Below are 15,096 nucleotides of genomic sequence, written 5' to 3' on the forward strand. Positions count from 1 at the left end.
ATGCCAATTAATTTTATCCTAGATTATTGTCTCTCAAATCTTTCCCCACCAACATTACACTGACTGTCCTGTAGTTGCCATGTTTATCCCTCAGCCCTTGTTTTAAACAGAGCTGTAATATTGCCCTCATACCCAAGGAAGATTGAATAATTGTGCCTAAAGCCTCCGCAATGTCAACCTATATTCCCTCAGTTCCTGTGGACTGGAATGACTTTTCTACTTTGAGGACTGCTGCCTTTTAAGTATCTCTTCTTTATCTACTTTTATCATATCCACTATCATTACTGCTTCCTCCTTTACTGCTATATTGGCTGCAACCTCTGGTAAAGACTGGTGCAAAATACTAATTCTTCAGCCATTACTGAACCTTTTTGATCGATTCCAATTTAAGTTGAAAGGGGTTATATGTTAATGTGTTGATAGATGTGGCCATGAATCTTCTCATTCAGGCATAACTGCTGTAAGTGTGATGTGACAGCCACTTTCCAGACCCAAGACTTTGAAGTATGAGGAGATTATTGCAGCAGTGGGATAGATTAAAGCTGATTTCCCTCTTGTTATCTCTGCTGTTTTCTGCTTTTGTTGTCTTTCTGAAAAGATGTAAACTGGACACGAGCTTACAAATGCTTAACACGTGTCTGAAGTCCTAACATCTCTGACATTGCAGTACTCTCCAAAATCATAGTGAAGTGTTGCCTCAGATTGTGCTGTCATAACAGTGGAAAGAAGTCTGAGCAAGTCTTGCTGCAGCTGTTTAGACCACAATCATGTTGGTCTTGACCACCAAATCACAAGAGAGAGGAGAGCGAGAGAAACCAACTTCTATTGTGCATGATTCAAGTCATCAAGTAAGATTAGAGACAGTTGAACTTTTCAACTTTGAAAGGATGTGTCCATCAGGTGATTTTTGTTTGTTCTTAGGAAGTGGGTTACATTGTTGAGAAATGTCCAATCTTTAGTTGCCTTGGGGACATTAAGAATCAACCACATAATCTGGGACTGGAGCCATCTGTAGACCAAACCAGATAGCAGGTTCTTGGACTTGAAGGACATTGATGAACCGGTTGGGTTCAAACTATTAATGGCAACTTTAGGACTGGTGTTGGGAGATTCCTCACAGATTTATCAATACAGGGAAAGGTCTTCCGGATGTACCTAGGATCATTTAAGAAAGAGTTGGATGTTCTAATGTAAAGACTTTAGAACCTTTATGGATGGATATATTACCAAGGGCTGAATACCCTTTGTCGTCCATAAATATCTTGTGCACCCACTATCTTATAACTCAACAAGAGCACTGAAGTGCTGTTTAAACAAGCAAATGCTTTTGCCAGAACAATGGAGAGAGTAATTCTAGTTACATGAGTTAGGTCTTTGTAAGATGATATTGCACCATGTAACATCAGAATTATGGTCTTTTAAATTCTCTCAACGCCAGTGAAAACTAATCTGATTAGTGCACACACAACCTTGAAAAATATACTTCCCAAGGGACTTTACAGTGAAGGAGTGTAAGCCCCCAGAGTTCACCCTTTCACCATTATCATGCTTCCTGTATAGACAAACAATTTTGTTGATACAGCTGATGTTTTTACATGTCTTGAGCAGGTTGCAAGTTTTTGAGCCACTTAAGTGAAAGTCTGCTTATCATTTTTACGTTATCTCAATTAGTTTAGTGTGGACCTTGCTTGGTAGAGTACAGTCATGGTGTAATCTGTAAAATAATATGTATTAATTAGTGAAGGAGAAGTGAAAAGAGATGTAGGTCATGTAGCATCATACTTGAACAAACAAAACTCTGAAGTTGAATAGGATGATAATTGGTTCTCATGCAGTCAGTCGGAGTGAAAAATTCAGATGCTGAATGGATGTTAAACTTTCTTAATTTGGCAGTTTTTTTAGTTAACAAAGCCTGACATAAAGGATTAATTGTCTTCTTTGTAGCTTTGAAATTATATGCACCAAAACTCCATTAAAAAGCGTGATTTAATTCATTTTTGTGTGTTTAAAAATGAAGTAATGTGTTTTTCTGCTAACCCTGTGAAATCTCCAATGGCATTTCTGCCAGTTTTAACTGGTTTTGATGTTGAACGCTCTTGTATTTATGTAATCAAAGCCTTCACAACAAAGCTGCCTTGCAGTACACCCAATAGACTGAGCCAAACGATTTGTTTGTTGGATAGAAAAGAGCAATGGAGAGCATTTGAACTGAATTTTATGCCAATTGAATCTACAGTGCACTAAGTGTGAAGAGACAATGCTTGGTGAGGCAATGCCATATCTATCTAGCTGTTTCTTGGACTCGTGACCTGATTCTTGAGTCCTTCACATTGTTTACTTTCGATCTGAGCCTGTAGCCAAAAATTGGCAATGTTTCTTTCAAAGGATTTTTAAAAAAAAAATGCTTTAGTAGGATTGAAGCATTTAATTTAGAAAATAAAATACTGCAGATGCTGGAACTGAAATGTTGGAAAATCTCACAATTTTTCAGGTCTGTGACCTGTCTGCAGAACTGGAACGAGTTAGAAATGTAACAGGTTTTGAAGAGATGAAAAGGGGGGTGGAGTGGGGGTGCTAAAGCAGAACAAAAGGGAAGGCCTTTGTTAAGATGGAAGGCAGGAGAGATTAAAAGACAGAAGAGTTGAAGCTGCAGGGCCAAAGGGATTGGTAATGGGATAAGTAAAGAAATAAAAGATATGTCTAGAGGAGGAGCAAATGGCAGGATAACAGCCACCTGAACACAAGGTAAAGGAGATAAGCGAGAAACTAGAGAAAATAAAATTTGTAAGCATGTGGACAGAAATGTAGTGAATTTCAAATAGAGTTTGAGGAAAAATTGAATGCGGGATGAAAATCAAATGATTTGAGTTGAATGGCATGTGTATGGCTGTGTCATAGAATATTTGTAGCTGGGGTGCCAATTGTTGTATTATGGGGTCTGACATTGTTATCATCAAGTAACATACCATTATTGCTTTGATGTTTAGCATAATCAGGAGTAGTGTTAAAGCACTTGTTTGAGCTTCGAAAGGAATAAGTATCATGTCAATGCAAGAATAATCATATTTTCAGCTTCTGTAGTTAGTAATGTTATAGGTGGAGCTGAATAGAGCTCTATAAGCCATGTCTACAAACACTGGAGACTAGGCCAGAACGGACTGAGCAAACAGCTGACACTTTGAAACAGTTAATGTAGTGCATTTTGCTACTTGCACCGTATGTTTTCTATCTTGTGCTCTTGCTTCCGAAGATTAATTTATTTATAAATTTATCTATACAGAAGTTTGACCTAGACAAAGTATAATATTTGGTGTATTTTGAATTGACCAAGATGTAGCAGGCATCCTTCACGTTCTTCAATGAGCAGTTTACCATGATCATGGTTAGATTTTGTTTGCATTAAATCAGTTTAATGGATGCTTAAATCTGTTTATAAGAGCTTACAGAAATGGTCTGGTTGTCAACGTGAGGCAAGGATGTTTAAGAATGCCTGGATAATAGCAATAGGTTAATGGCATGTCTTGGACGTAATAAGAATGGTTAATGAAAGAAGAATCTGCACCTGTACTGAGAGGTGACATTGAATCGTGGTTTAATATAATGTACGTTCTTAGAGCTTAATTAAAGGAGCTGTGTCTGCACATAGTTTGTCCTAATTCTGAAGCAAATGTGCTTTATTTGCCACTGAATAGTGAAAGTTAGAAATGTGCCATTTCCCATTGCTGACATCTATTATCTTAGCTAAAAAACTCAAATTCAAGGAGACCCCTTCGAATTTGGGCGTGCTGAAGAAATAGGTTTGAGAAATGCTGCTAATTATTTTGGGCATATAAGCAAATTATTAGCAAGCATGCATGTGACAGCTACCAACACTCAACATCATTGGAAATAGCACTGGTAAAAAAATTCCCACTGATTAATATAGAAGTTTACAAGTGGTAGTATTAACAGTGAATGTTCTGTCCATGTTTTGCGTAAAGTTATTTGTGTGTGCTGCTTGAGTGAGCAATATACTGTAAACTCGTGAATAATGCCATAAAGATAATTGTGTGTTAGCTGTGGCACAGTAGTTAGCACTTTTACCCCATGGACAGCAAGTTCGATTCCCACTCCAGTTGACTTCATTGCAACAATCCATGCTGGCACTCCAGTGCTGTACTGAGGGAGTGCTGCATTGTCAGAGGTGCTGTCTTTCAGATGGTCATTAAATTGAGGCCCCACTCCCTCTATCACGTGGACACTGTAGATCCGATGGCACTATTTTGAAGATGAGCAGGGTGCTCCTCACAGCGAACCAGCCAACATTTATCCCTCAATCAACATTGCCAAAACAGGTTACCTGGTTATTATCACATTGCTGTTTGTGGGAGCTTGTTGTGTGAAAATTGGTTGCTGTGATTCTTATGTCACAACAGTGACTATACTTGATACTTATAATTGCAATAAAGCACTTTTGGATGTCCAGAGGATGTGAAAGACATTATATAAATGCTATGTCTTTCCTTTATTCCACTTATTCTTGAAAATGGGGTAGGGTTCCCTTTGTTAACTGGAAACTGTTGTCAAGTATCCATTTATTCAGTCCAAAACTCAAAAAGTGTAAACTATTTTGGGGTTTTGAAAGTTTGTCTGGAAACAAAAGCATGCTTTTACTTTGTTGCAGTTTTGTTTGCCTTTTAGAGTTATCCATAACTTTTTCTTTTCATTTCAGCCATTTTTCCAACTTGTGAAATTACGGAAACTTGGACTAAGTGACAACGAAATCCAGCGGCTTCCTCCAGAAATAGCAAACTTCATGCTGTTAGTCGAGTTGGATCTGTCCCGAAATGGTAAATTATAGAAGTCAGCTCTGTATTTTTAATGATATTGTGCTACTGCTCCCTGAACATTTGGACTGAGTTGGTCCTTCAGACTTTAATTTCAGATCTTCCCTGCTTCCTTATCTCCATTCCATCCATTTGTTGTCTGGTTTCTGTTTCTTCTTCTGATGCATAAAAAATATATATTTACCAATAGGTAATGAAACTCTGTTTACTTTCTGGTTTATTCTGCCTTTACTATTGCTTGGCGTAAGTAAAACATGTACACAATCTGCATACCAGGGATGAGGTAAAAGTGACTGCTTTTGCCATCAAGGCAGTATTTGATTAATTGTGGCATCAGGGAGCCCTAATGAAACTGAAGTCAATGGAAATTGGGGTAAATCTCTCCACTGGCTGGTCTTGTATCTAGTACAAAGGAAGACGGTTGTGGTTGTTGGAGGTGAATAATCTCTGCCCCCGCAAAATGGTGGCAGAACCTTTTCAGGGCAGTGTCCTAGGCTCAACCATTGTTGGATGCAGGGGCAGAGGGACCTTGGACATATGTGCACAAATCATTGAAGATGTTGGGGCAGGTTGAGAGATTGGTTAATAAGGCATATGGGATCCTGGGCCTTATAAATAAGGGCATAAAGTACAAAAGGTAGGAAGCTATGATGAACCTTTTATAAAATGTTGGTTTGACCTCAACTAGAGCGTTGTGTCCAATTCTGTATATCACATTTGGGAAGGATGGGAAGGCATTAGGGTAGGTGCAGATTTACAAGAATGGTTCCATGAATGAGGGACTTCAATTATGTGGATAGATTAGAGAATAAAGGTTGAAAGGAGATTTGATAGAGGTGTTTAAAATCATGAATCTAGACAGAATGGATAGAGAGAAACTGTTCCCATTGGCAGAAGGATCAAGAACCAGAGGGCACAGATTTAAGGTGATTGATGATGGCGACATGAAGAAAATCTTCATGCTGCGAGTGGTTAGGATCTGGAATGCATTGCCCGAGACTGTGGCAGAGGCAGGTTCAACTGGGGCTTTCAAAATAGCAATGGATAATTACCTGAAGAGAAAAAAAATCTTGGAGAGAAGATGAGGGAGTGAGCTGAGTTGCTATTGCAGGGAGCCAGCCTTTAATGTGACTGACTGAATGGCCTACTGCTGTGCTAAATCATTCTATGACTGTGATTCTATGGGCAGAATACTGAGCTCGGTGGGTGGGTGGGTGGGCGGGTGCGTACTTGACCTGGCCGAGCATAAAATGATGCACAATGCCGTTGGGCAAGATGTCATCGCACAGTCCCACGATATTTCATTCGGCAGGTGCGTGCTGTGGTTGTTGGTGCCTACTGACAATTAAAAGGCCTGTTAAGGCCATTAAAAAGGTAATTAAATTCAAATTTACGCTGCCTGTCCAACCTTATGGTTGGCGGGCAGGTGAGCCTTTGCCCTTTTTGGGAAACCTCATCCATGGGTGGGATGAGGTTTCCTAAAGCAAATAAAATTCAAATAAAAGTTTTACACTTGAATTAAAAGCATATTCCTGCTCATGTGACAGGTTATGTAGTGTGCACTCCAGTGCGTGTGCAGAGTTTGTGCTCAGCCCGCTGGCTGCTCTCCCCCTGCCTGCACAGGCAGCGCTGAGCACTGCCACTCCTGTTCCATGCTGGGCTGGCCTTAATTCGCTCACCAGTGTGAAATTGCGGTGCGGTGCCAAGTGCAGGCAGCGGTTGGTTTCCCGATCGCCCCCACCGAGCCTGCACGCCAAGGGTAACATTCTGCCCTATGATCTTCAGCTGTTTCATCAATAACCTTTCCAAAGGATAGAAGTGGGACTGTTTGCTGATTGCTCAGGTCCACATACAGCTGGACCTGGACAACATGCAACTTGGGCTACTAAGTGGCAAATATTATTCATGCCAAATAAAGACCAGACATTAATCAACCCCAACAAGAGACTGACTAACCACTTCCCCATGATATTCAATGACATAGCAATAGCCAAGTCCCAAACTGTCATCATCCTGGATGTTGCCATTGACTAGGAACTCAATTGGACAAGCCACCATTCTTTATTGTCTGTGACATCTTTTGATGAGCTGCTTCTATCACTGCTTGCTTGTCCCTACAACCACACCACTTCTCTCCCCCCACCCAACACCCCCCCCCACACGCACGCGCGCACACACACACACACACACACACACAAACACACCTTAAACCAGCTTATATTTCACCCCTTCCTTGGATTCACCTAGTTCTGTTGAAGGGTCATGAGGACTCGAAACGTCAACTCTTTTCTTCTCCGCCGATGCTGCCAGACCTGCTGAGTTTTTCCAGGTAATTCTGTTTTTGTTTTGGATTTCCAGCATCCGCAGTTTTTTGTTTTTATTCTTTATTGGATGTCTGTTGCTGGGTGAAAATCCTGGAATTCCTGACCTAATAACATTGTAGGAGAATTTTTAGCATTTGGACCATGGTGGTCCAAGAAGAAGGTGAACTGCCATCTTAAGAGCAATTAAGCAATAAATACAAGCTTTTCCAATGGTGCCCACATCCTGAAACTGAATACAAAATGAAATTCTGTTTCATTGCAGTTTTGTTTTAAGTAGGATTGTAAAGTGTAGATTGCAGGATGTTAGAGATTAGAAGTGCTGATTTTGTATTCTTCAATAGTGTAAAAATGTTTATTGAGTAAATACTGTGCAATGCTGAAGCAATGAACCTGCCAATTTTTTGCCCACTCACGTAACCTATCTATAACCCTCTGTAACCTCCTTATGCCCTCTTCATAACTTATTTTCCACCCATCTTTATTACATCAGCAAGATTCATATCTTGGTCTTAAAACACTTGGGGCATAGCAGGTCTAATAACACAACTTTTTAAATTTGCAACATTTGAGCTGTTTTATGCTGTGGCTACATTGTCCATTGGGAGTTGAATAAAATATATAAACCAGTTTTACCGAGAGGACATCTACAGTGAGCATGTGACAATGCAGGAGATGGATTTTTTATTAAAAGCAGTGTGTTGCTTTGCAGGTTAGACAAAGTGTACGTTTTTCAATTTCCTGTCTCCCTTTGGCAATTCTTCAAAAAAAAACAATTGTAAGATTTCTGGGTTCAGGACCACAGATACCTAAATAGGCAATTGACTATTCGTATATAATTTTAAAAGTTTATTAAGAGACAGTTTAGATATGATACATTTAACTAATTAGACAGAGAAAGGTATATAACCCGTAACAGCTTGTGAGAACAGCATTCTGCTTTCTAGTTGAAGTGTTAGGAAACCCTTCTCTCGATCTTCCTCTTCCTCCTCTGGTCTATCTTCCATCTGAAGAAGTCAGCTGCCGAACGAGCACTGCCACCTCAGCCCATTACCACCATTATGACACCAATTTATATACCGTTTTTTTGGGGGCTGGTAGCTTACCCAGTGGCAATCATCTAACTACTCTGACCAATGAATACAGGACAGGTACTCAAAACATCAGAGTGGTTACCCCCCCACCCCCATGTGTCACCCCACTCGAGGTCAGTTTTTTGGTTTACATCTTGCTAAGGGTCATATCTAGCTCTTTTGGAGGATATGAGGGTGCACAGGACTCCATCTAACAACTTGGGAATCTGAAAAAGGCAGCTTGGGCCAAATGACCTTGCTGTTTCTGAAGACTGTTCAGAGGTCAAAGTGTTTAGAAAGAAATGCAATCAATGTTGCTTAGAAAATCCTATAAAATGCAGAAGATATCCGCTTATTAAAGATCCCAATTTCTTACAATTCCAAATGTGGCCTCACCAATGCCCTGCACGACCGTAGCATAACTTCCCTGCTTATATGTTCCATCCCCCAATAAATACCACCATTCCATTTGCATTTCTAACCACTTGCTGTACCTGCATACCAGTGTTTTGCGATTCATGTATCAGGTCACCCTGTTCCCTCTGTACCACAGAATTCTACAATCTCTCTCCATTTAATTAGTGTGCTGCTTTCCATTCTTCCTGCAAAAGTGGGCAAGTTCACATTTCCTCACATTATTCTCCATCTACCAAATTTTTGCCCACTCACTTAACCTGTCTATATCCCTCTGTAATCGCCTTATGTCCTCTTCATAGCTTACTTTCCACCTGTCTTTGTGACATCAGCAAATTTAGCAACCATACATTCAGTCCCTTCATCCAAGTCATTGAAATGGATTGTAAATAGCTGAGGGCCCAGCATTGATCCCTGTGGCATTTCACTGTTAACAGCTTGCTAACCTGAAAAATACCCTTTTATCCTTACTTTCTGTTTCTTGTTAGCTGACCAATCGTCTATCCATTCTGATATGTTATCCCCTACACCATGAGCTCATATTTTATGATGTGGCACCTTGTCGAATGCCTTTTGGAAATCCGAGTGTACCACACCTACAGGTTCCCCTTTATCCATGTTGCTTCTGACTTCCTCAAAGAAATCTAATAAATTAGTCAAACATGATTTGCCTTTTGAAAAACCATGCTGACTCTGCCTGATTGTAATAGGTTTTTCTAACTATCCTGCTATTACTTCCTTAACAATGGATTCTAGCATTTTTCCTATGAAACTGACCTATAGTTTTCTGATTTCTGTCTCCCTCTTTTCCTGAATAGAGGTGTAACATTAGTGATCTTCCAATCCACTGGGACTTTTCCAGAATTTTGGAAGTTCACAAGCAATGCACCTACGCCTCTGCAGCCACTTCTTTAATTACGCTAGAATGAAAGCCATCAGGTCCCAGGGGGCTTGTTAACTTTTAGTTCTAATAATTTTCCCAACACTTTTTCCTTAGTGATTGTGATTACTTTAAGCTCCTGCCTCCCCTTTACCTCTTGATTTTCAAGGATTCTTGTACTTTCTGGAGCTTCTACAGTGAAGACGGATGCAAAATATCTGTTTATTGCTTCTACCATCTTGTGTCCCATTGTTAATTTCCAGTCTCTCTCTCTAAGGAATCACCGCTCACTTTTAGTTACTCTTTTTCTATCTAAATACTTGTAGAAGCTCTTACTATTTGTTTTCATATTTCTAGCTAGCTTTCTCTCATTCTCTAATTTCTCCCTCCTTTATTAGTTTTTTAGTCATTCTTTGCTAATTTCTAAACTTTGTCCAGTCTTCTGATCTACCACTAACCTTTGCTTTTTCTTTCAATTTGATATTATCTTTAACTTCCTTAGTTAGCCACAGATGGTACATCCTTCCCCTATACTCTTTCTTTCTCACTGGAAGTGTAACTTTGCTGAGAGGTATGGAGTATTTCATTAAATGTCTGCCACTGTTTCTTTACCCTCCTACCTTTTACCCTATTTCCCCAGTTCACTTTTGCCAACTCTGACCTCCATTGTAATTGCCTTTATTTAACTTTAAGACATTAGTTTGAGAGCCATGCTTCTCATCCTTCCTTCCCTCATACTGAATACGAATTCAATTATAACAATTCATTTAATGATCATTGCTCCTAGAGGCTCCTTTACTAAAAGGTAATTAATTAAACCTGCTTCATTGCACACTACCAGGTCCAGTATAGCCTCCTCTCTGGCTGGCTCTAGAACATTCTGCTCTAAAAAAATTGTCCTGAAAACACTCTGAGCTCATCTTCCATGCTACCTTTGCTGATCTGATTCATACAATCTGTATGTAGATTAAAATCACCCATGATTATTGCCGTACCTTTCAAGTCCCCATTATTTCTTCTGGTATATCCCGTCCTACAGTGAAGCTACTATTAGGAGGCCTGTAAGCTACTCCCACAAATGATCTCTTAGTTTTGCTCTTTCTAATCTCTATCCAAGCTAATTCTTGATCTTTAGAACTGAGGCCTCTCTCACTATTGTACTAAAGTCACCCTTAAAAGATTTTCTGTGGGATGGAGTGTCTAGCCTGGTATTGTAGTGGGTGAGGAATGAGAGGGGAGGGGAGTGGGTGGCAGCAATTGCAATGTAAAGCAGAGGAGGCAAGTTCAGCAGCAAGCTGCACAGAGAGTGTGATCCTAGGTGTTCTAGCTGACAGTATCTCTGAGCTTGAAAGCAAATGTGCTATTGACAATTTCTAAGGAGCCCCTTGATGATGCTAAGTCTCTCTTGTGGATTCATGAAGGAAGGCAGCTGAAGCAGAGCTCTGATTAAAAATGCTGTACTTTATTGACACTGGTCTGGACCAAACAGTGGTAAACAGGTCTTCCTGAAACATGAATCAGTAGTTAGTTACACAAAGTGGGGAAAATGCCGGTCTGTTGGGTTATTCTTGAAGGAGGAATTGGAGCTGATGTTGGTGAGGCAAGACAACTTTTGTGAATGTGCTGTTTTGGCACTGTTTTAAAGTATTTTCAGTTGGGTTGTTGTTGAAGTTCTTAATGGGAACTGCACAAGGTTCAAAGAACCAAGATATTTATTTGGTGTATCTTTGTTGATGATGCCATGTGACCATTTATTGCCCAAAAATGTTAATGCCCTCCAACTGAATTTATTTTCTGAAAGTGTTTTGACTCCTTTGTGTTGTGCAGCATGGTGTAACAACTGGTACCTTTATCTTGTTTCTTCTCCTTTGGACCAGTTTTGGACAGAATAACAAAGTTGAAGAGATTGTTGGCTTTAAACCCCTGCCTTAACTCATATTAGATGCAGGTGGCTGCTTCTGAGAGTCATTTAAAAATAGCTTTATGCTGGAAGGGTCTTTCCCTCAAACAAAAAGATTTTGATGTTCTCCTGATCAATTCAAATGAGCTAATCAGCCTATTTTGATCAGGAAATAAACCCCCCTACTCTCATTATGCCAGCTGACTGATTCTTGACTAGCTTGAAGGTTTTTGCTTTCACAGCTCATCTGGAAAGCAAATATTGTGTGGGGAAGTGCTTCCAAACATCTGGCCTAAATCACATAATTTTAGCCATAGCTCCTCACTCTACAGTCCTAACTTGTGCTGAATTCATGCTTTGACTTTTGTTTATTTGTACCATTATTATGATTATATAAGGTATCAATGACCCCTTCAAGTTTACAGCTCTCTGGTCCTTCCTTCCTCATAACTTAATTCCTTGCTGCTTCGGGATCAGGTTCATGACTGTTAAATGCACTATGACCAGTTTGTTTTCCTGAATGATCAGATACTTTGAACACTGAACACTATCATTGCTTACTTTTGCACCATCTGCAGTGTAATTATGGAATCATTCTTTCTACCAGTTTGTTGTTCCTGTCTGTATTCAGTATCATCTGTAATTGTTTTGTTCATTGATATCAGTTGTGATCATGATCAACTGGGATTAATTTTCACCAGAGTTAGTGACTGAAGCAAAATCCCTGTCAACATTTATGAATAAATTACTGCGGTAGTTGGAGGAAAGGGGGATAAAGGGATATGTTACCAGGCCATGCGCATGCAATTAGGACTCTCGCTTGTGTGGAAGATAAATCTCAACATGGACCAACTGGATCAAATAGTCTGTTTCTGTGTCAAAGCTTCTGTGCAGTTCTGAGTTCAAATTAATAGAGATTAGAAACGGTCAGAAACCACCACTGATTCCAAAGGCATTCCACTCAACTCCCTATGTCTCTCTACTCACCAAAGCTCCTCTGACAAATATCTGTTCCTTTTACTTTCTTTCAGCCTATTTTTCATCCACTTCTAAGCTTTATTTAAACAATTATTTCTTGAGAGGCATTGTTGGCATTTAGGAAAGTTGGGTCTTACAATCATATTGGTTTGAAAAAAATTGTTGAGAAACTGGGTCAACTTGTCTTGATCAAACAACTTTATATATTAGGCTTGTTTACAACTGGTTTGACAATTAAGCTATACCAGTTTCTTTGTTCTCAGAATGTATTATTCCTCTTTTAACTCTTTTATACTCACTGTGCTGGAAGAATAGAAACTTATAGCACAGAAGTAGGCCATTTGGCCCAGCGTGCTGTGCTGCCTCTTTGAAAGACCACTTGTGGTTACTTCCCCATCCCTGCCTTTTGTCCATAACCTTGTAAGTTCACCAGTAACAAATATCTGTCCAACTCCTTTCAAAATTATTTATGGAATCAGCTCCCAACTCCTTTTCAGGTACAGCATTGAGTGAAAATGTTTCACTTCATCTCATCTCTCTACATCTTTTGAGTTTCAATCTTTGACCTCTAGTTATTGACCCACTCACCAGAGGTGCTATTTTTGCTGTATCAAACCTTTTTGTGATCTTGAAAACCCCTACCTGGTCACCCCTTAACCTTCACTGTTACAAAGAGAATAGTTGTAACTTTTCCAACATCTCGTCATAGTTGAAGTCCCTCATCACTGGTGACATCCTGGTGAACCCTTTTTTTGTAACCTTTCTTGGCCTTTCCTGAATTGTGATGCCCAGAATTGTCCACAATATTCCCTGTTGAGGAAGAACCAATCATTTATAAAGTTTTCGCATGACCTCTTTGCTCTTATGCTCTAAATCAATGCACCCAAGTAATCCATTTAAAAAAAAAATTAAATCACTTTAACAACTTGCCTGCCACCTGTAAGGACTTGTGTATATGTAATCATGCCATTTAAAGTATACTGTCTTTCCAGATTGGTTCACCCAAAGTGCATTATTTCATACTTCTCAGCATTAACTACATTTGCCATGCTTCTGCCTATTTCACTATACTGTCTGTTATCTTGAAGCCTATAACTATCCTCATCACTCTACTACTTTGCCAATTTTTTTTTAGCATTTGCAAAGTTTAGAATGCTGCATCCAGGATTAGGTCATGTATAAGAAAAAAAAAGAATAATGGACCCAAAACGAACCCTTGGAGAAGCCTACTGCAAACCACCTTCCAGCCTCGCAAACATCCATCCACCATCATCCTTTGCTTCCTGTCATGAAGCTAATTCTGTATGCATACTGCCGCTCTCTCCTTAATTCCATGGGTTTCCATGGATTAGACTCCCACGTGGCACTTAGTTGAAAGCTTTACAGAAGTTGGTATATCCAACATCTACAGCAATAGCATGACCAACTTTTTCTGTTACTTCACCAAAGAATTCAGTTAAGTTGGCCAGAGAAGATTGTTAGCAAATTCATGCGGGCTCTCCTTGATCAGCCCACGGCAAGGAATCATGGCAAGAATTGTTACAGCACAGAAGGAGGCCATTTGGCCCATTGTGTCTGTGCTGCCTCTCTGCAAGAAAAGTTCACTTAGTGCCACACACTCTGTTTTCCCTGTGATCCTGAAAATTTTTCCTCTTCAGATAATCTAATTCTCTCTTGAAAGTCATGATTGAAACTGCCTCCACCACACTCTCGAGCAGCATGTTCCCAATCCTAACCACTTGCTGCATTTAAAAAAAATTCCTCATGTTGCTATGGCTTCTTTTGCCAATTACCTTAAATCTGAGCCTTCTGGCTTTTGATTCTTCCACAAGTGAGAACAGTTCCTCCCTGTCTACTCAGTCCAAACCCCTTCATAATTTTGAATACCTCTATCAAATCTCCTCTCAACTTTCTCTTTTCCAGGGAGAACAGACCCAGCTTCTCCAACCTGTCCAGGTAATTGGTTTCAGAGTTGAGGAGCTTCATTCTCGTGAATCTTTTCTGCACCCTCTCTCATGCCTTCACATCCTTCCATAAGCGCGGTGCCCAGAATTATTTGTAATACTCCACTTGAGGCCGAACCAGTGTTTTAAACAGGTTTTTCATAACTTCCTTGTTTTTGTACTGTATGCCCTTATTTATAAAGCCCAGGATCTTGCCTTTGGTTTTCTGACTGTGCCGTGCCACCTTCAATGATTTGTGTACATTCACCCCCAGGTCCCTCTGCTCCTGCGTCCAGTCTTCCAGCCTCGCAAACATCCATCCACCATCATCCTTTGTTTCCTGTCATAAAGCTAATTCTGTATGCATACTGCCGCTCTCCCCTTTAGAATTGTATCCTTTTATTATACAATGCTTTTCTCCATTCTTCCTACCAAAATGAATCACTTCACACTTCTCAGTTCAGAATACTTCTAAGTTTCCTGTCATCCACAAATTTTGAAATTGTGCCCTGTACATCCAAATCTAGCTCATTAATATATATCAAGAAGAGCAGGGGCACTAACACTGACCTCTGGGGAACCTCACTGTCAGCCTCCTCCTAGTCCAAAAAATAACCATTTGCCACTAATCCTGTCACTCAGCCAAAATTGTATCCATGTTGCTACTGTCCTTTTTATTCCATGAGCTATAACTTTGCTCACGTCTTTAGTGTGGCACTTCCAAATGCTTTTTGGAAGTCCATGTACACCACATCAAGAGC

At 39.9% G+C, this 15,096-nt stretch overlaps 1 protein-coding gene across 4 annotated transcripts in view; it reads left to right on the plus strand.

Annotated features, from left to right (window-relative positions):
* The window catches only part of lrrc1 (leucine rich repeat containing 1), a 158,005-nt gene that overhangs the window by 26,869 nt on the left and 116,040 nt on the right, over positions 1-15,096 (plus strand). For all 4 annotated transcript variants that reach the window (XM_041187133.1, XM_041187132.1, XM_041187134.1 and 1 more), the window contains one exon: positions 4,712-4,829. In XM_041187133.1, the coding sequence (XP_041043067.1) occupies positions 4,712-4,829 (118 nt within the window). The remainder of the gene's footprint in view (positions 1-4,711; positions 4,830-15,096) is intronic.

This window comes from Carcharodon carcharias, chromosome 5, assembly GCF_017639515.1.
Source record: "Carcharodon carcharias isolate sCarCar2 chromosome 5, sCarCar2.pri, whole genome shotgun sequence".
NCBI classification, from domain to species: Eukaryota; Metazoa; Chordata; class Chondrichthyes; order Lamniformes; family Lamnidae; genus Carcharodon; species Carcharodon carcharias.